Consider the following 22853-nt stretch of genomic DNA (forward strand, 5'->3'; position numbering starts at 1 on the left):
TCAGAAAAGGTTGTCACGGGACAGCATGTAGGTGAGAAAGAGAAAGAGGCCAAGGATAGATCCTTGGGAGAATCCAGAGGTAACAGCGTAGGTCAGGAAGAGAAACCATTGCTGGAAATGCTCTGGCTATGATTGGATAGGTAAGAATTAAAACAAGCAAAGGCAGCCCCACTGAGCTGGACAATGGAGAAGCGTTGGAGGAGGATGGTGTGGTCGACCATGTGAAAAGATGCAGACAGTTCGAGAAGGATAAAGAGGGATAGTGCAGCACAGTTACAGAGGATGTCAATGTAACTTTGATCAGCTCCGTTTCATTGCTATGACAAGAGTGGAAACCTGATTGGAGAGATTTAAAGCTGGAGTTGTAAGAAACACATGTTCAAAGATTGGAAAGAAAGGGAGGTTGGAGGTGGTATGGTCGTTTGCAAATACAGTGCGGTCAAGGGTGGCTTTTTTGAGGAGGAGGGTGATGACGACCCAGGTTAGGTGCCCAGGTGTTTGGAGTGGGGCTTGAACCCAGTCTTCTGAATCAGAGGAGAGAGTGCTATCACTGAGCCAAGGCGGACACCATTCCACAGTTTTGAGGTCCTGGGAAAAATATGAATTAGAGTAGGAGACTGTGTAGTGAATCTTGATTTCCTCACTTCGAGATGAAGGAAGAGCTCGTAGAAATATATGTTTGGAGCTTGAAAGGTTTAAGCAGAAAGCTCAGAGAACCACTGACCACAGCACCATTGATAAAATAGAGGAAGCTGGGAAAGCTTGCGATGGAGAGAGAGTTTGAGGGATTACGGTGAGAAAAAGAAATTCCCTCTCTAACAAGCAGCTTTTTTTTGTATTCTAGATGTCAGCCAGGGCTCAGTGGTAGCACTCTTGCCTCTTAGTCAGAAGGTTGTGGGTTCAAGTCCCAGTCCAGACACTTGGGCACAAAATCTAGGCCGACACTCCAATGCAGTACAAAGGGATCGGCGGTCTTTCAGATGAGACGTTAAACCGAGGCCTCATCTGTCCTCTTGGGTGGACATAAAAGATCCGGTGGCACTATTTTTCGAAGAAGAGCAGGGGAGTTCTCCCCAGTATTCTGGCCAATATTTATCCCTTGGCCTATGTCACTAAAAAAGATTGTCTGGTCATTATTACATTGCTGTTTGTGGGACCTTGCTGTCTGCAAATTGGCTGCCGCGTTTCCTACATTACAACAGTGACTACACTTCAAAAGTCCCTCATTGGCTGTAAAGTGCTTTGGGATGTCCTGAGGTCATGAATGCCACTATATAAATGCAAGTTCCTTCTTCTTTCTATTCTGTCTAGAAATGCAGAAGAGGAGTTAGAAGAGTCTTGGGCAGATTTGGACTTTAGAGGGAGTTAAAAATTGTTAAGGGGAAAAGACGCGTTTGACACAAATGAGGAAACTGAGCTTGTGGCAGACCACACTAGTGATGGGAATTCCATTTGAGATCAGAGGAGATAGTGAGGCCAAAGATGTAGATACTTAAAGGAGGACAAAGAGAGGAGCTATCAAATGTAAGAGGGGCTAACTGCTGGTTAGACTTGCGTGAGGCATGAAGAGTTGTTGAAAAAACTGGGGAAAAAAATCAGATTTTACTGACCCACTGAAATGGGAAATGCAAATCCTTTCACAGAACGAATTGGTGATAACAAAATACAAACGTGATTTATGATGCTGGTGATGTAATCATTTAGAAATGTTGGAATGTGCAGTCCTTTAAGTTGATTAGATCTATCTCTAATAACTGGTTAGATTGTTGTTCCCACTTCCCTGGCTGTAATCACTAGTTAAACCTGTACAGGAATGGATAGAGGGGGTATAATTACTGATATTCCATGTATATTGTGTTCAGGATTATGCAGACGTTGTTGCTGAAAGATTGTGTTCATTACTTAATGTTTCTGGCTGCAGACAGTCCTTATTATCAAGGGGCAGGTCCATATAAGGCAGTAATGTAAGAAATGCATTTTAGATGTAGAGGTGGGGTGTGAATTCTGCCCCTCCCCCCATAACCAAATAAAAACGTTGGTCGCAGTATGCAGTAGCATTTGCGTTCAGAGGCAGGGAGTGAAATCATCTGGTGTGATGATGCTCTGTACCTCTAGAGGTATGTATGCACCTTGTTTATATTGTAGCACTGCCTCTGAAGGTAAGACTCCCGCCATTATCAGCTCCAGATTATAAATGGGGGTAAAAAATAATGCTCTTAGCATTTAGTTAATACTTTTGTGCTTGGAATTGAGTGGGTGCAATAATATTAAACATTGCAGATATATTCCCATGATTGTATTGTCCCAAGGAGGATTTTTTTTTATCCCTGCTCCAACCCTCTGCCCCCATCCCAAGAAATTTCTTGTATTAATTCCAACCGTGGTTTTATATTATTGGCTCCATTTTCTTCAAGAATAAATTTAAAACATATCAGCAGATGGGATCAGTGGTAGGATGCTGTGTTAGTGTTTGCAGCAGTGCACCTCCTTTCCTTACCAGCATAATAAATCATCTGCCAGAAGACAATATATCCAGAACAGTGCAGTCCACTTGGCCGGCATCCCAACCACTGTCTTAAACATCTACTCTCTCCACCACCGAGGCACCATGGCTGCAGCGCATCCTATCTACAGGATGCACTGCAGCATCTTCCAAGCCCTTGATCTCTATCACCTAGAAGGACAAGGCCAGCAGCTTCATGGGAACACCACCACCTCCAAGTCACACATCATCCTGACTTGGAAATATATCGCCGTTCCTTCATCATTGCTAGGTCAAAATCCTGGAACTCCCTAACAGCACTGTGGGAGAACCTTCACCACACGGACTGCAGCAGTTCAAGAAGAAGAAGGCTCACCACCACTTTCTCACGGGCAACCAGGGATAGGCAATAAATGCTGGCCAGGTTCTAATGTGTGCACATTCAGAAGTTAAAGAAGCTGGGTTGCCTGGGATAAAGTCCACAGTCAAATACCCTGCTGATCTTCACTGCCTAACCTCCTACACGAAGAATGCCTGGGCAAGGTATTGGATGGCTGCTGCCATTTATGGAAATGTACCAAGCTGGAATCAATAAATTGAGGAATATACAATCCATTGCACACTTTATCAGTATAGCCAAATGCATTAAATATTGATCCTTCTCATTATTAATTGAGGTATATTCTCCTCAGTGTGTAAAGGAAAATCCTTTCACTGGACTGTCATCATAAACCAATATCATTTTAGCAAAAGAATCTGTCCATAACTTTTACACACAAAAAATAAATCCCTTGATCCAAATGTGTCTATGTGGTTCCTCTGAATATATTGACAGTCCTGGCGAACCCCCAATCTAACTTGTGATAAGCCATGGCTTAGTGGTAGCACTCTCACTTCTGAGTCAGAAGGTTGTGGGTTCTGCTCCTGAGACATGAGCAGGTAACCTAGGTTGATACTCCAGTGCAGTACTGATGGAGAACTGCACTGTTGGAGGTGCTGTCTTGCAGATGAGACACTAAACCAACCACCTGCCTCTCAGGTGGACATAAAAGATCCCATGGCACTATTTCAAAGAAGAGCATGTGGAGTTTTCCCTGGTGTCCTGGCCAATATTTATCCTTCAACCAACACCACTAAAGAAAAAGATTATCTGGTCATTATCACATTGCTGTTCGTGGGACCTTACTGTGCGCAAAATGGATGCCGTGTTTCCTAATTTACAAGAGTGACTACACTTCAAAAGTACTTCATTGGCTGTGAAGCACTTTGGAACATCCTGAGGTTGTGAAAGGCTCTATACAAATATAAGTCCTTTTTTTTAACTTCCCAGAGTGTCAGCTACCCAAACAATACAATCCCTGGTGTTGTATTACTGTACAGTAACAACAGTAGCGGGCCAGCAAATCACCAAATCCAGAAATCAGATGACAGAAAAAAATCTGACGACCCCTAAGATCCCTTTGCTCATGAAATAAGGTCTGGGGCATTTAAGATTCATTCGTAAACCTTAGAGACTCCAGAAATTTAAGGAAGAAAAGTATAATGCAAGGCTTCATACAGATCAGTGTTATACTTATATTTTCAAGCATTTTGATTTGTTCTTGATGGGACAGTATTGCCCTTCCCCAAAGGATTTAGAATCATAGAATTTTACAGCACAGAAGGAGGCCAATCAGCCCATCGTTCCTGTGCCGGCTGTTTGAAAGAGCTGTCCAATTTAGTCCCACATCCCAGCTTTTTCCCCATAACCCTGCAAATTAGTCCTCTTCAAGTACATGTCCAATTGTCTTTTGAAAGTTCCTATGGAATCTGATTCCACCACCCTTTCAGGTAGTGCATTCCAGATCTTAACAACCCTCTGTGTGAAAAAAAATCTCCTCACTTCCCCTTTAGTTCGTTTGCCAATTATTTTAAATTTATAACCTTTGGTTACCGATCCAATTACCAGAGGAAACAATTTCTCTCTACTTGCTCTATCAAAACCCTTCATCATTTTGAATACCTCTAATAGGTCTCCCCTTAACCTTCTCTGCTCTAAGGAGAACAATCCCAGCTTCTCCAATCACTCCAGATAACTGAAGTCCCTCATCCCTGGTATCATCCTGTAAACCTCCAAGGGCTTGACATCCTTCCTAAGGTTTGGTGCCCAGAATTGTACACAATACTCCAGCTGAGGCCTAACCAGTGATTTGTAAAGGATTAGAATGACTTCCTTGTTTTTGTATTCAATGCCCCTATTTACAAAGCCAAGTATCCCATATGCTTTCTTAAGCGCCTTATCAACTTGTCTTGCCACCTTCAAAGATTTGTGAATATGCATCCCCAGATCACTCTGCTCTTGCACCCCCCCCCCACTCAAAACAGTACCATTTAGATTATACTGCCTCTCCACGTTGTTCCTCCCAAAGTGCATCACTTCACACTTATCCGCATTAAATTCTATCTGCCATGTGTCTGCCCATTTCGCCAGTCTGTCTATGTCCTCCTGAATTCTGCTACTATCCTGCTCACAATTTACAATGGTGCCAAGTTTTGTGTCATCTGCAAACTTCAAAATTGTGCTTCCTATATCCAAGTCCAGGTCATTTATATATAACAAGAAAAGCAATGGTCCTAATACCGATCCCTGGGGGACCTCACTGCATACATCTCTCCAGTCAGAAAGGCATCGGTTCATCGCTACTCTCTGCCTCCTATCCCTTAGCCAATTATATACTCAAGTTACCACCATCCCTTTAATCCCATATGCTTCTATTTTCTGAATATGTCTGTTATGTGGTACTTTATCAAATGCCTTTTGAAAGTCCATATATACATCTACTGCACTAGCTTCATCAACCCTCTGTTACAATCAAACACGATTTGCCTTCAACAAATCCATGCTAACTGTTTCTTATTAACCTATGCTTCTCCAAGTGAGAATTAATTTTGTTATTGACAATGGTCTCTCGCGGTTTTCCCACCACTGAGGTTAGACTGACTGGTCTGTAATTACCAGATTGATCCCTTTCCTCTTTTTTGAATAGGGATATAACATTTGCAATCCTCCCGTCCTGTGGCCATCACTCCCATATCCAAGGAGGATTGAAAGATTGTGGTCAGAGCTCCACTATCACCACCCTAGCTTCCCTCAGCAACCCAGGGTACATCCCATCTGGACATGAGTGACTTGTTAACTTTGAGTGATGCCAACCTATTTAGAACCTCTGTTCTATCATTTTTATCCTATTCAATATCTTTAATCCCCCTTCCTCTGCTGCGACATTAACTGCATCCTCTTTTGTGAAGACAGATGCAAAGCATTCATTCAGTACATCAGTCATGCCCTCTGCCTCCACACGATTTCCTTTTTTGTCCCTAATCACATCCCCCCCCCCCCATTCTTTTAACTATTCTTTTACTTTTTATATGTTTATAAAAGATTTTTGGGTTCCCTTTTATGTTACCCACCAATCTTTTCTCATAGTCTCTCTTTGCCCTTCTTATATCCTTTTTCAATTTCCCCCTGCACTCTCTGTATTCTGTCTAGTTTTTGACTGTATTTTTTCTGTACTTGATTTTTGTCAAAAATCTCATTTTTCTAGTTATTTTGAACTCTACTTCCTTTATCATCCAGTGAGCTCTAGCTTTGGATGCCCCATCTTTCCTCCTTATGCCTGGTTTGTACCCAAACTATCTCTGCCTTGATGGCCTGCCATTGCTCATTTACTGTTTTTCTGGCCAATCTTTGTTTCGAGTCCACCTGTGCTAGATCCCTTCTCAAATCACTGAAATTGGCTCTCTTCCAGTTGGGTATTTTCACCATTGATTTTTCATTGTCCCTTTCCATAACTATTTTAAACCTGATTATATTATGATCACTATTTCCCAGATGTTCTCCCACTGAAACACACTCCATCCACTTGTCCTATTTCATTGCCCAGAACTAGATCCAGCACTGATTCTTTCCTCCTTGGGCTAGATACATACTAAGAAAGTTCTCCTGTACACATTTTAGGAATTCTTCACCTTCCTTGCCCTTTACATTGTTTATTCCCCAGTCTATATTAGGGTAATTGAAGTCCCCTACTATTACTGCTTTATTATTTTTACATTGCTCTGAAATTTACCCACAAATTTGCTCCTCTATCTCCTACCTATTTGGGGTCTATAGTGAACACTCAGCAATGTAACAGCTCATTTTCTGTTCCTTAACTCTAACCAAATAGATTCAGTCTTCGAACCCTCTAGTATATCCTCCCTTTGTAGAACTGTAATATTATCCTTGATCAATACTGCCACCTCCCCACACCCTTCTTTTTTCCTTTCCTGACTATACTGTAGCCAGGAATGTTTAGTTCCCATTCCTGCCCATATTTAAGCCAGGTTATAGCCACTTTATCATAACCCCATGTGGCAACTTGCACCCGTAGCTCGTCAACCTTATTTGAACCTCCAAAATTTTGCATTAGGTAATGTTGGTGAAAATCCTTGGCACATTATGGAACATTTCACTACTCACCGCTACCATTGGAACTAAAACGAGAGGGGGGGATTTCTAAATATAAAGCGCCCACAAGCAAATGAGGAGCCTGTAATGAAATGTTTGGCATTCAATGCTCTCGGGTTTTGAGAATGTTTTTAATGAGTGTCTGAGGAGCCTCTTGTTGTGGATCGTCTGCCTTTTAAAGAAAAGAGCTCCCCGAGGGATCATTTAAAATAGTTCGCAATTGTTGTGCAGATGATGCCTAACGTTATTTAGTCTGTACCTGACGCCTGCCTAATAGTCTGGGCGTATCCGATGGAGGCGATTCCATCATATGGAAAAGTTTTAAAATTCAACAGTTTAAACAAAAATCTCTAGATGGATTTTTTTACAGGGCGGGGGGTGGGGGTAGAAACGTACCCTTCTCATTGAAATAGTAAAATAATTTAAGTCAATTGCTAACTTATTTTTCGTTCAGGAAGCATTTTATTTCAACAAAAAATACCCATGCTGAATTCTCCACTCGACATGTTAAGCTGTCTACAGACCTGCTGTGTCCTTCTATCATTTTCTCTGCTGTAATTTTTTTTAAAACTTGACTTTATATTGTCCAAGTTAAAAGTTTACAGGATATATCCGCCGCGCCTTCTCCCAAGATTATTTTGTTCTATTTATTCTCTGCCGTAGCTGCACTCTTTTCGTTCTGTTTTAAGTTAATATCGTGATAATAGCGTCCCAAAGCCAGGGCTCGTTTACCTTGAAAATGATTCATGACTATTGCCCCATCGATGAAGGAAAAATAGCCTTTTCTTGGTTTAAGTGTTTGCTAATGGACTCTACTAACCTGTTCCCGTGAAGGAATTCACGATTACACTGAGGTCGATTTCAGCTTGGTAAAATCGAAGGCAAATCGCTTGTATGTACGTTTTTTAAAAAATTTGTTGAAAATCGTACGCCACCAGACTAAAGGTTTAATTTACAGACTTGTTGCGAGTCTTGTTTAAGAAGTACACATAGGACAAGTTATTTGTACATTTTTTTATTCCAACGTAATTTTCATGTTTTTAATACACTTTCAAAAGTTGGCCACTTTTTTTACGTTCTAAAGCTGCACCAATTAATTTACAAAACTTTAAAAAAGATATATAAATATAACTACAACTTTCAGAAATATAATTTACACAATATAAACAGTCAGTCAGTGAGCGTATTTACATTTTCTGTGAGTATAATGGGCAGTATTTTCTTCCTCAAGTATATGCTAATGGACTCTAACTGTGGGAAACCTGTTTATGTGATTTTCGGGTACTAATGGCAGGTCAAGATTGCTCCCATTTAAACTGACCCATTACAGCGCGCTTGTGAAATAATAATCTAGGGAAGCTTATGTCCAATCGGCGTGACATCTGATTTCAGCGACAATTGTATATTTCTCGTCACTTCACACAATGTTGCAGCCAGGTTATGTCAATCGTTCCCAAAAGCTGCAATCGGATTCTCAACATTAAACACACACATACACCATGCTGAATAAACACACCATACGCGGACACGGCCTGAACAGATCTCGTTCATTGAAACATTTCTTGGGTCCTTCGACCTAACACTAGCTGTGGGTTGTCACAAACCCTTCATTATGTTTAATCCAAAATATACCATTATGCAGGGCGGTAAGTGTCTATAAATTAAACAATGTGGATACGATGGGCCGAATGGCCTCCTTCTGTGCTGTATCATTATGTGAGTAATTATTCAGAAAGGAAGGGTGAGTTAGAAGCTATAGATGGTGAGTCGAAAGTTCTGGTTAGTGTGTTGGAAGCTGTGGAGCATAAGTGGGAAACTGGAGAGAGTGAGGTTGAAGATAGAGAGAATAAGTAAGATTGAAGTTGGGGTGGGTGAGATTGAAGATGGAGAGGGTGGGTGAGATTGAAGATGGAGAGTGAGATTGAAGATGGAGAGGGTGAGTGAGATTGAAGATGGAGAGGGTGGGTGAGATTGAAGATGGAGAGGGTGGGTGAGATTGAAGATGGAGAGGGTGAGATTGAAGATGGAGAGTAAGATTGAAGATGGAGAGAGTGAGACTGAAGATGGAGAGTGAGATTGAAGATGGAGAGAGTGAGATTGAAGATGGAGAGTAAGATTGAAGATGGAGTGAGATTGAAGATGGAGAGAGTGAGACTGAAGATGGAGAGTGAAATTGAAGATGGAGAGAGTGAGACTGAAGATGGAGAGTGAGATTGAAGATGGAGAGAGTGAGACTGAAGATGGAGAGTGAGATTGAAGATGGAGAGAGTGAGATTGAAGATGGAGAGTGAGCGAGATTGAAGCTGGAGTGGGCGGGCTGGACTCTTCACTTTCCACACGATCTGTTTTGTATTGTTTTTTTCTCTCTCAGACCTCAGTGCCTTCTCTGGGATAGATCAAACTGTTGACGCTGAAGCTATTGTAGAAGTGGCTGTTGAATTGGTTCGCTTGACCCCCAGAGAAGGAGTTGTAGTAACCGGCGCGGTTTAAGTGAAAGGCGTCCGTTACCTCAGTGGTTTCCTGAGAGGACAAGCTACTGTTTGATGAGTAGGAACCAAGTCCAGCCACGTTTCTTTGAGATAAGTCGTTCGCAAGTCCCATCGACACTTGTCTACTGATGGGTCCACTGCCGATCGCTGCCATGCTGTTAAAGAAACTGTTCAGACAAGGGCTGGACGTGGGCGTGGAAGGTTTCAGGTTGTCGCTGGAGCCCCGGGAGTGATCCAGGTCCGGTGAGGTGGCTTCGAGCAGCGCCGACGGACTCTCGGTCATTTTCACGCCCGGGGTTGCCGGATTGTCCTGGGACTTGCCGACGTGGGAGCCCCCGATGCCCGAGCTGGAATCAGTTCTCCGTTTTCTCTTCCTGCGAAAGTTGCCATTGTCGAACATCTTTTCGCAGTTGGGGTCCAGAGTCCAATAATTTCCTTTACCTGTTTTAGAAAAGTAGTAGTAAATAAATCCCAATTTACTGACAGTTGCACTTGCAACACCTACAATTCACTTTAGCAAACCGTTTCAGATTAGAGGCAACTTCTAACGGGAGTAGGAGGTGTTTTGTTTGTGTTTGTGCGAGGGCACGGGTCCAAACTGTTCCATTAAATTCTCCACATGAGCCTCGCAAAACTCACCGGGTGTAAAAATAAACGGTGCTGGGGGGGGGGCTAGCAAGTAATAGGCAGCACTGGTGGAAGCGAACGAGGGCGCGACAGTATACTTAACAGGGATATTAACTCACAGAATTTCAACAGGGCAGCAGGAGGCCATTCGGCCCATCGTGCCTGTGCTGGCTCTCTGAAAGAAGCTATCCAATTGGCCCCACTCGACTGCTCTTTTCCCCATTTCCCTTTTCAAGTATTTATCTAAATTTCCTTTTGAAAGTTATTATTGAATCTCTCTCCGTCGCCCATTAGAGATTCAATAATAATCAATGATCTGCATTTCAGATCATCCAGATCCCGGCGTCTCTTCCTATCCTACGAAGCTGCTGTGTGCGTTTTTAAAAAGAAATTATTGTAAAACAAAATCAACATTTTATTTTGACTGAAAACACAAAACTAAGAACGGCCAATCGATTTAATAGATGTGTTTTTAAGTGAGTGCGTTTCACCGGGATTACAAGGCAACCCTTTCCCCTGACACTTCCAGTCAGAAGGGTGATCGCTCCTTGTCAAAAGTGTCTGCAGTTCATAGATTCATACAGCGCAGAAGGAGGCCATTCGGCCCGTCGTGCCTGTGCCGGCTCTTTGAAAGAGCTGTCCAGTTAGTCCCCACTCCCCTGCTCTTTCCCCGCGGCCCTGCAATTTTTTTCCCGTAATAATTCTCAGTTCTTTACCCTCTTGGGGTTTTATTTTTAGTAACGCATCTATTCTAGGTTTTGCAAATGCTTCGTGTTTTCCTTCTTGCAGAGAGGGGTTTGGTTATTGCTAAATCACGAGTACAAATTGTGATCTATCAGGGTGGGGTTTGGGCTGCAAGTTTTTTTTAAAAAATCAATGACAGGGTCAGCGAATTGTTTTTTTATTATATATATATGATTAAAACTTCGCAGGGCTGTAGGGAAAAGAGCAGACGAATGGGACTAATTGGATCGCGCTTTCAAAGAGCCGGCACAGGCTGGATGGGCCGAATGGCCTGCTTCGGTGCTGTCTGATTCGACATAAAGTTTGAAAAGGCAATAAGGCGAGTGGAATCTGAAGCCCGGGTCCTTACCTGGATCGTCCTCGTCCCTCGGCACCTTCTTAAAGCAATCGTTTAAAGACAGGTTGTGCCTGATGGAGTTCTGCCAACCCGCCTTGCTCTTCTTGTAAAACGGGAAGTTCTCGGCCACGTACTGGTAGATCTGGCTCAGAGTCAGCTTCTTCTCGTGGGCGTTCTGGATGGCCATGGCTATGAGGGCAGAGTAGGAGTAAGGGGGCCTGACCAACTTGAGCAGCTCTTCCTGGCTGGTGATGGACAACCAGCCCAAGTCGGCCCCGGGGAAAGCAGAAGAACCGGGCAGGAACTGCTTCTGAGACCCGTAGGACGGGGGCACGAAGGGCGCCGAGTTATTGGCGTGGAGGTAAGGCGGGGACGCGTTGACACCTGGACCGTTGAGCCACAAGTAAGGGTTGGCGGGGCCGTGGTACTCGCCCAGTGCGTAGTTGCCCGGCCTTTGGGAGGTGTGAAGGTTCTGTTGATGGAACATGTTGAAGTTATCACAGTAGACTGCCATCTCAGAGACTTCCTGCGCGGTTTTGGGTCGGAGGTGAGGTGAGTTCGAATGCTGGTGATCATGCAAACCCACAGAGTTCATAATCTACCACCGGAAGCCTGGGGAAGAGGAGGAGGAGGAGGAGGGGGGGGGAGGGAAAAAAAAAACCTTCAGGTGCTCACAGCAACAGGTGCGAAGAAATGCCTGAGATCCTTTATTTATACAGCTTATCTCCAAATCAGCATCGCCTGCGGGGGCCCAAAGGGGAGTCGTTTTGGAGCTTTTTTTTTTCCCCCAATCTCTCTCTCTCTACCTTTCTCAAACAGCCAGTTGGAAAGCTGGGCCGCTGAAAGAGGGGAGGTATTATTGAGAGAGGGGAAAAAAAATAGTGACAAATCACCAACCAGGCGCCGGGGGAGAAACGGAGGGGCCATTCATTAAATTCATTGTTTCTCAGAGAGACACTGTCTGCAAAGTGAAGCGATCTCTTCACACAATGGAAAGAAAGTATCTTTAATCACACCGCAAAAAAAAGGTGCAATAGAAAAAAACATTTAAACTCTTTTGACGAGAAGTTTTGCCCTTCTTGATCTTTCCCTGTTTTTTTTAAAAATCCGTTTAAGATCGGCGAATCAAGGATTCATTCGAGATTTTTTTTGCCTTCTAATTGGTTTCTTAACAAAAGCTGTTGTTTTATATATAACTTGAAAACAAATCAGCTTATTAACGCATCTCAACTTGTGTTACTGGATCCCTATCCAACCTGTTCAAAGTTAGACAGTAAATCCTCTGAGCAGAGCTGTACACCGCTGCAGAAGACGACAGAACACGAACTTATGGAAGCATTTGATGGGGTTTCAACCTTATTGCATAAATCACCCGTTTAACTTCCCACACAATTAAACTCAAATGATTGAGAAATGCAGAAAATTCGTAGTTAGCGCCTCTCACCAGTCATCTCACTGAATTTGTCACATTTATTTTTTGATCCTACAAAATCCCTGGATTATTCTCTATCCGGTGCCCGAATACGCAGCCCCTGTGAGTAATAATGAATTTGTACAACCTGTCACGTTGGAGCCAGCAGGTAAACGGTGATTCTATTCCCACTTTGATTTGAAGCAAAATAAACGGCGTATAACCATCCCAGATACAGCCAGAACCAAACGGTTTATCGACCGATTGGACTTAGCATTTTTAAAAAAACATCCCAGTCATTTTATTAAAACCGATCAACTTTTTTTAAGGGGGGGTGGGTGTTAATTGGAAATATCTAGAAACAAAATTTGGTTACGTTTGGCCGAGAGCAAAGATTTTAAAATGCTAAAAAGAACACATATTGTAGACATCTCTTAAAAGCACTTCAATTCTGACTAAAAGACGTGTCGAGATGGGAACGATCGTTGGACTCTTGGCCGTTAAACGAAGCATCGTTCGTATATACCTGTACCGCGGGTGTGGTACTGCAGGGATTAGATTCTTATTGAGGTTATTTTGACATAAATACAAAAATATCATGTGTGCACCGTGGAAATAAACAGTTAACTTGCATCGATTTGCACCACCTACTGCCGCCTGACACTCCACAATATGAAACAATTTACTTTAACGTGAATTGTTCTAAACTATATCCGTATTTATATTTTTACCTTTATGTTCAGTAGTGTAGACAACGGAATTTAAAAGGAGCTCTCAAAAATCGTATGGAATTTTATTTTACTGGAATTTTATTTTACTGGCATTTAGTTCTTTGGAAAAGCTAAAAGCGTTGGGGGAAAGTAAGGATCATTAATAAAGTTACAGCACGGTTAAGGTTTTCTTCCGCTCTGTACCAGTGTGCTCTGAGTTATTTTCCATCTTAATAACTTACACTAATTCGCAACGTCAATAGAAAACAGAATCTTGACAAGTGTTGTTACTTTCAACTACATTTCGTCAACATTTAATGATTAAAAAAAAATACTTTATACTTTATTTATTTACGTATGCTTGTTTGTAATTCAATCGTCCCGGGTCCCAGCCCAAAACAAAGCAGTTTTTTTTGACGCTTAATAATATATAAAATGCGTGCAATTTTATTTTATTGTGAAACACCTCCGTTCCCTCTTTTTGTTGGATGTGGTAGGTCGAAAATAGAGGAGTTTCTTTATTTAGAGCAGTGCCAAGCAGCAAGAAACTTTTAAACGAATATAGTGAAATTATACAGCTGGTTGGTTTGATGCATTAAGTGGGACATCAAGCGGTGTTACCTAGACTGGCTGCTTTCTCCTAACAGCCTGTGCATTTCCACCCAAAATTAGAGCTAAATAGAAAAACTAAACTGCCAAGGCTGCGAATAAAAACAGAAAAGGCACAGAAGCGTCGTTTCAGCGTCTGTTAAGAGGAAAGACAAGTCAACGCGTTCTCTTTAGAAACACGTTACAATTCGTTACACGGTTAACAGTAAACATATAAAGTGGGTTGTGGTATCAAAATGAATTAATTGCGGAGTAAAGAAAGACTTGCATTTATGTAGCGCATTTCACAACCTCGGGACGTCCGAAGGCGCTTTACTTTTTGAAGTGTAGTCACCGTTGTAATGTGGGAAAGGTACGTTATTTCTATGTTTTAATGATTCTGCCGACAGTTTCAAAACAGTATAACATATTTACTGGGATCAGACACGGGTTAAGTGGACAAATAGCATTGCGAATAGTCGCACCTGGAAACTTATATACTTTATCAGAACTGCCAAATTCCCAAAAAATAAATCAGCGTGAGAATTTGTCTCTCCCTCTCAACGATTCTCTCGTACCCACATAAGGCGGCACAGTAATAAAAGTCAATAGGGTAGGGAAATAAGATTGCTGCTTACACACGAACCGATTTCTACATTGACATTGATAAGTTTTAATACAGTAGAAAGTACAAAGTAAGATAATATTTATAAGTTCGTATATTCGACAACAACAACTTGCATTTATATAGCGCCTTTAACCTGGTAAAACGTCCTAAGGTGCTTCACAGGAGCAATCGCAAACAAAATTTGATAAGGAGCCACATAAGGAGATATTAGGACAGGTGACCAAAAGCTTGGTCAAAGAGATAGGTTTTAAGAAGTGTCTTAAAGGAGGAGAGAGAGGTAGAGAGGCGGAGAGGTTTAGGGTAGGAATTCCAGAGCTTAGGGCCTAGGCAGCTGAAGGCACGACCCGCCAATGGTGGAGCTATCAAAATCGGGGATGCACAAGACACAAGAATTAGAGGAGAGCAGAGATCTCAGAGGGTTGTAGGACTGGAGGAGGTTACATAGATAGAGAGGGGCGAGGCCATGGAGGGATTTGAAAACAATGATGAGAATTTTAAAATTGAGGCATTCCTGGATGTAGGTCAGAGAGCACAGGGGGTGATGGGAGAACGGGACTTGGTGAGAGGATACGGGCAGCAGAGTTTTGGATGAGCTCAAGTATATGGTGGGTGGAAGATGGGAGGTTAGCCAGGAGAGCATTGGAATAGTCAAGTCCAGAGGTAACAAAGGCATGGATGAGAGTTTCAGCAGCAGATGAGCTGAGGCAAGGGTGGAGATGGGTGATGTTATGGAGGTGGAAGTAGGTGGTCTTGGTGATGGAGTGGATAGGTCAGGATCAAATAGGTCGCCAAGGTTGGTTCAGCCTCAGACAATGGCCAGGGAGAGGGATGGAGTCAATGGCTGGGGAATGGAGTTTGTGTTGGGGACCAAAGACAATGGCTTCAATCTTCCCAATATTTAATTGGAGGAATTTTTTGCTCATCCAGTACTGGATGTCAGACAAGCAGTGTGACAAATCAGAGACAGTGGAGGGGTTGAGAGAGATGGCGGTGAGGTAGAGCTGGGTGTCGTCAGCGTACATGTGGAAACTGACATTGTGTTTTCAGATAATGTCGCCGAGGGGCAACATGTAGATGAGAAATAGGAGGGGACCAAGGATAGAACCTTGTGGGACTCCAGAGGTAATGCTCGGGAGCAGGAAGAGACGTCATTGAAGGTGATTCTTTAGCTGTGACTGGATAGATAAGAATGGAACCAGGCGCAGTCCCACCCAACTGGACGATGGAGGAGAGGTGTTGGAGGAGGATGGTGTGGTCAACCATGTCAAAGGCTGCAGACAGGTCGAGAAGGATGAGAAGGGATAGTTACCATTGGCACAGTCACATAGGTTGTCATTTGTGACTTTGATAAGGGCCATTTCAGTACTGTGACGGGGATGGAAACCTGATTGGAGGGCGCAAAATAGAGAACAATTTATGAATTTTGTAGAAGCAAAGACGAACGAGGTTTGGGAGATATTGATCAGAATAGACCAACAACCAGTGATGTATGCATCTTAAATTAATAATTTTACCTTGTGCCCAATGCAATTTGCCCTTGAAAACAATTATGTAATATACACATTAAGCGGAGTTACCCCCAGCTATAACTTATAATGAAGTTAATCATTAGGAGTCGGTATTAAGTTACAGACTATTTAGTAATTTAGTAATAGTAAGTAATTTAGGGACACAGTTTGAGATGTTTCTGAGAGAAGTGATAAGAGACTATATAAATGCAAATACTTTCGGTGAGAAGCAATGGAAAGAGAATCAAAAATCACAGTTAAATATTCAATATATACATTTCATTACAGAGGTCCTGTGTTACAAAGACTTATATTACCAATAGGTCCATCTGTTCAAAAACAAAATACTGCAATGCAAGAAATCTGAAATAAAAACAGAAAATGCTGGAAATATTCAGCAGGTCAGGCAGCATCTGTGGAGAAAGAAACAGAGTTAACGTTTCAGGTCGATGACCTTTCATCAGAACTGGAAGAAGTGAAAGATTTAACAGTTTTTTTAAGCAAGTACAGAGCCAGGGAAAGATTGGGGAGGGAGGATGGGAGAGGAAGAGGAGGAAAGAACAAAAGGGAAGATCTGTTGTGATAGGTTGGGGGACAGGAATGAGTTTTAATCAAACCTCTTCACTGTTCAGTCAAGACGGTCTGACGCAACGCTTATTAAAGAGTTTAAAATCGTTGCAAAATCCAGGCTAAATCTGCTTTCGATTCATTCTCATGATAACAAGACCAGATCGATTTCGGTAAATGCTCTCTTCTGAAAAAAAATAAAATTGCTTCTAAGAGTAAAACGATCACAACGCGACAATGAGAGGGGAACTCTTTGAATCACTGTGAATGATTGGAGCGGCCTGATCATATTTACACTCCATGACAATTCCTTCCCACCCAGGTCTTGTGAACTAATTTGTAAAATTACAAAAGTAAATTGTGTTTAAAAAGGGAAAGTTCGATAGCCCTCTCTCCCCCCCCCCGCCCTACCCTTTCTGAGACCTGAAGTCTACTGGATTGACGCTGCGGCTTAAGTCCTATGAAAGAACAGACCACACGGCAGAGCACACCCACCCCTGCACCCCCCCGCCCCCCCCCCCCCCAGTGTCCCAAACTCAGTCTCCTATTCCGAAGAAGTATCCTCATCATTTATCATGTCATTTTAAAGCTTGCGGCTCCTTTTTTTGTTCAACACACACACACAATCCTGGATCATATTCTGCAATTCGGACTAATTTCATGCCCTTGGACATTGTCACTCCTTGCAAAAAAAAATCCCCCACATTTTTCAATCGATGACAACTTCTTGTCCTGATTTGTTTTGATTGATTTCCGTATGAACAGAAACCAACATTTCGATGATGGTAACTGTTAACAGGGCGGGGTTTTTTTTAAATCCTGTTTCACAGGCGATTGTCCCACAGCTCAAAACAGCTGGTCCTCTGGGCTGAATATTGTGTTACTTTAAGATTTGTAAAATTAATTACTATCTATTCCGTGTTTACCCGCACCAATTTAAAACATTTGCAAATTAAAATTATGCATTAAATAATAATTTAAAAATACTTAAATTTCGTATTGAGTTTAACATTGACAAAAATTCAAATGTTATACAGTCTTCAATAAATTCCCTTAAATTTAAAATTATAATCCAGGAATTTGCAGGTTATCCAATGCACCTGAACTACAAAATTAACTTTATTTTAATACTTATATATTTGAACATAAATTGATTTTGAATGTTAAATCCGCATCAATAAGCAAACAGCGCTGTGTTATTAGGCGTTTTGACAGCAGAGAATTTTCTCAGCTGTGGGAAACTTTTGCTGGGTCATAAACTCAGTCTGGTTCAAAGAGCTGGCACAGGCACGAAGGGTCGAATGGCCTCCTTCTGTGCTGCATCATTCCATGATTCTACGGGTCGTGCTGACAGAATGTTAAAAACGACCTAATGATCTATATCATGATGTTTCAGGAGGAGAAGGAAGAATAACTAGTTTTTAAAAAACTTGTTAAAAACAATTACAAAGAGCAAGACCGCTGATTTTGATGGGAAAATTGGTCAGAATGAGATCCCTCAAAACACCAGTCTGAATCCCATGTAACAGAATTGGGTTTAATTCAGTCATCTAAACAAGTGATCCTGACGTTTTACGTCTCAATCCCTTACGAATCCACTGGTCTAAAATGTGATGGAGAAAGGTGATTGAAACATAGACACACTGCTTGAGAAGTCGCCGTCTTTTTCTCTCTCTCAATAAATTGAAATATTTGAATGTTCGACAGCAAGGTTTAAATGAGTCGCACATTTTAATTTTTTTGCGTATAATTGAAAAGGATTTGAGTATTTCACTGGTCTGACTGCTAATGGTTGCCTGGTGTTTAAAAGTTCCTTGCACGGCCCTAAAATAGCATGTAGTATGAAGCCCTACTACATGGGCTGAAGTAAGCAGAACAAAGGCTTCCCTGGTAAACCAGAGCTCTTTGGAGCTAGATTTAAAGATGACAATATACAGCCAACACCTCAGCGGCAAGGCAAACGGCAGTTTCGTTCAAACGTGGGATAGGAATCTTTTTCATTAATGATTTCCTTTAGGGGTTTAAAAGTCTATTCTGCATTCATTTTAATTTAAATTTAACGAATTCTAATACAATTTCTCTTGCACTTTAAAACAAACTCTTTAAGTAAACCACAGTATAGAAACTTTAAAAAAAAGTTTTAGCAAATATGGTGGTAGCTGGGAGTCATCCATAAGCCTATTACCTCATTGGGTGGTTGAGATGATACCTTAAATTGGGACTGCCAAATTTCTGTGGTTTATAAACATCATCCAAACCCTGGGATTAAATTACAAGCATCAGATCAGATTCCTGTCATCATTTTATATTTTATACATATATAAATAACATATTCGGTGTTGAACTCAAAAGTCATCCAATTGTCTCCTACCTCATTCTTTCTCAGGACCGCAAAAATGTGATGAGTTTTTTTTTTACTCAGTGAGTTGTTACCATACTATCATAGTAGGTACAGCACAGGAGGAGGCCATTCGGCCCATTGTGCCTGTGCCAGCTCTTTGAAAGAGCTATCCAATTAGTCCAATTCACCTGCTCTTTCCCCATAGCCCTGTAATTTTTTTTCCTTCAAGTATTTTCTAATTCCCTTTGAAAACTATTATAGAATCTGCTTCCACCACCCTTTCAGGCAGTGCATTCCAGATCATTACAACTCGCTGCATAAAAAAGTGTTTCCTCATGTCACCTCTGGCTCTTTTGTCGATCGCTTTAAATCTATGTCCTCTGGTTACCAACCCTTCTGCCATTGGAAACAGTTCCTCCTTATTTACTCTGTCAAAACCCTTCATGATTTTGAACACCTCTATCAAATCTCCTCTTAACCGTTTCTGTTCTAAGGAGAACAGCCCCAGCTTCTCCAATATCTCCACATAACTGAAGTATCTCATTCTTGGTACCATTCTAGTAAATCTCTTTTGCACCCTCTCTAAAGCCTTGGCATCTTTCCTAAAGTATGGTGCCCAGAATTGAACACAATACTCCAGCTGAGGCCTAGCCTGTTTTTTTATTCATTCTTGGGATGTGGGTGTCACTGGCAAGGCCAGCATTTATTGCCCATCCCTAATTGCCCTTGAGAAGGTGGTGGTGAACCAGTGTTTTATAAAGGTTTAGCATAACTTCCTTGCTTTTGTAGTCTATGCCTCTGTTTATAAAGCCCAGGATCCCAGATGCATTTTTAACAGCCTTCTCAACTTGTCCTGCCATTTTCAAAGATTTGTGTATGTGCACCTCCAGGTCTCTCTGTTCCTGCACCCTTTTAAAATTGAACCATTTAGTTTATATTGTCTCTCCTCTTTCATCCTACCAAAATGTATCACTTCACACTTCTCTGCATTAAATTGCATCTGCCATGTGTCTGCCCATTTTACCAGTCTGACGATGTCCTCCTGAAGTCTGTTACTATCCTCTAAATTGTTTACTACATTTCTGAGTTTCATGTCTTCTGCAAACTTTGAAATTATGCCCTCTATACCCAAGTCCAGGTCACTAATATATGTCAAAAAGAGCAGTGGCCCTAATACTGACCTCTGGGGAACACCACTGTATATTTCCCTCCAGTCTGAAAAACAACCGTTCACCACAACTCTCTGCTTTCTGAACCTCAGCCATTTTAGTATCCACGCTGTCACTGTCCCTTTAATCCCATGGGCTTTAATTTTGTTAACAAGTCTATTATGTGGTACTTTATCAAATGCCTTTTGAATGTCCATACACACAACATCAACCGTACTACCTTCATCAACCCTCTCTGTTACTTAATCTAAGAATCAATCAAGTTAGTCAAACATGATTTTCCTTTAACAAATCCATGCTGACTTTCATTTATTAGCCCATGCTTTTCCACGTGTCAATTAATTTTGTCCCAGATTATTGTCTATAAAAGTTTCCCCAGCACCAACGTTAGACTGACTGGACTGTAATTGTTGGGTTTATCCCTCTCCCCTTTTGTCAACAGGGGTGTGATATTTGCAATTCTCCAGTCCTCTGGCACCATCCCCATATCTAAGGAAGATTGGAAGATTGTGGCCAGAGCCTCTGCAATTTCCACCCTTACTTCCCTCAATATCCTAGATGCGTCCTATCTGGACCGGGTGTCTTGTCTACTTTGAGTGCTGCCAATCTTTTAAGTACCTCCTCTTTATCTATTTTTATCCGATCCAATATCACTACTCCCTCCTCCTTTACTGCTACAATGGCAGCATTCTCTTCTTTAGTGAAGACTGATGTGAAGTATTCATTTAGTACCTCAGCCATGCCCTCTGCCTCCACAAGACGATCTCCTTTTTTGGTCCCTAATCAATCCCACGATTCCTTTGACTACTCTTTTACTATTTATACGTTTATAAAAGACTGTTGGGTTCCCTTTAACGTTAGGCACTAATCTATTTTCATACTCTCTCTTTGGCCTCTTCTTCGCTTTTATAGATCTCCTCTGTACTTTCTGTCTTCAGTCTGGTTTTCTACTATATTATGAACTTTACATTCGTCATAAGCCTCCTTTTTCTGTTCCATTTTAATTTCTATATCATTAGTCATCCAGGGACCTCTAGCTTTGGATGCCATTCCTTTCCCCCTCATAGGAATGTGTCTACTCTGTATCCAAACCAACTCCTCCTTAAAGGCCTCCTTGTTCAATTACTATTTTGCCTGCCAAAGTTTGATTCCAATCCACCTGGGCAAGATCCCTTTTTAACTCACTGAAATTTGCCCTCCAGTTAAGCATTTTCACATTTGATTGTTCCTTCTCCTTTTCCATAACTATTCTAAACCTAATGATATTATGATCACTGTTCCCCAAATGCTCCCCCACTGAAACATGCTCCACCTGCCCCACCTCATCCCCCAGAACTAGATCCAGCACTGTTTCTTTCCTGGTTGGGCTGGAAACACACTGTTCCAGAAAGTCCTCTTGAACACATTTCAGGAATTCCTCCCCCTCTTTGCCCTTTACACTGTTACTATCCCAGTCTATATTGGGATAATTGAAGCCCCCCATTATCACTACTCTATAGTTCTTGCATCTTTCTATAATTTGCCTGCAAATTTGCTCCTCATCTCCTTCCCACTATTTGGTGGCCTATAGTTTACACCCAGTAGCATAATAGCTCCTTTACTGTTCCTTAATTCTAACCAAATAGATTCTGTCTTTGACCCCTCAATTACATCACCACTTTCCAGTGCTATAATCATTTCTTTGATCAAAACTGTCACCCTCACCCTACCCCCCTCCTTTCTTTCCTTCCTTATCTTTTCTGAATACCTTGTAGCCAGGAATATTAAGTACCCAATCCTCCCCTTCTTTAAGCCAGGTCTCTGTTATTGCCGCTATATCATAGTCCTATTTGGCGACTTGAGCCTGCAGCTCACCAACCTTATTTACCACGCCACATGCATTTATGCACATGCACTCCAAACTCATCTTAGTCTGCCTCGCGTTTGCCCTCTGTCTGATCCCTCCTATTTCTGAACTATTCTTTACTCCAGTGTTACTTGTTTCTCCCAGTCCTCTATGCACCTTGTTTCTCCTCTCTACTGTTTCATCCTGGTGCCCATCCCCCTGCCAAATTAGTTTTAATCCTCCCCAAAGCTGTGGATAGCCTCCCCGCAAGGACATTGGTCCCAGCTCTGTTGAAGTGCTACCCGTCCATCTTGAACAGATTCCTCTTGCCCCAGAACTGGTCACAATGCCTCCCTTTGCCTTGCACCATCATCCCTTTTGTCATTTAATCACTCCTGCCCTCCCCCCTATCACAGACCTTTCCCATTGTTTGTTCCTCAGCCCTACCTTTTCCCTGGCTCTGCACTTGCTTATAAACTGTTAAACCTCTAACTTCTTCCAGCTCTGACGAAAGGTCATCGACCTGAAACGTTAACTCTGTTTCTCTCTCCACAGATGTTGCCTGACCTGCTGAGTGTTTCCAGCAATTTCTGTTTTTATTTCAGATTTCCAGCATTCACAGTATTTTGTTTTTGTCCTAACAGCTCCTTTGGCTTGGCATCAATTTTTTTGATAATATGTCTATGAAGTACGCTGGGACATTTTTTGACATTAAAGATGCTATATAAATGCAAGTTGTTGTTGGCACTAGCCCAGGTCTGGTGGAATATAAAAGCAGCTCAAATTTCTGTGGTCTTCAGCTGCCTCGGCCCTAAGCTCTGGAATTCCCTCCCTAAACCTCTCCACCTCTCTACATCTCTCTCCACCTTTAAGTCGACTGCTCCTTAAAACCTACCTCTTTGACCAAGCTTTTGGTCACCTGTCCTTATACCTCTTTA

The 22853-nt window shown here is 41.9% G+C and overlaps 1 protein-coding gene across 1 annotated transcript; it reads right to left on the minus strand.

Moving 5' to 3' along the window:
• Positions 1–9338: 9338 nt before the first annotated feature.
• Positions 9339–11763, minus strand: foxi2 (forkhead box I2). Its single transcript, XM_067987044.1, has 2 exons — positions 11181–11763; positions 9339–9901 (listed from the first exon to the last, which is right to left on the minus strand). The coding sequence occupies exons 1-2, from the start codon at positions 11761–11763 to the stop codon at positions 9339–9341; spliced, it is 1146 nt and encodes a 381-aa protein (XP_067843145.1).
• Between the last annotated feature and the right edge of the window lie 11090 nt (positions 11764–22853).

Source organism: Heptranchias perlo, chromosome 1 (assembly GCF_035084215.1).
Source record: "Heptranchias perlo isolate sHepPer1 chromosome 1, sHepPer1.hap1, whole genome shotgun sequence".
Classification (NCBI taxonomy): Eukaryota; Metazoa; Chordata; class Chondrichthyes; order Hexanchiformes; family Hexanchidae; genus Heptranchias; species Heptranchias perlo.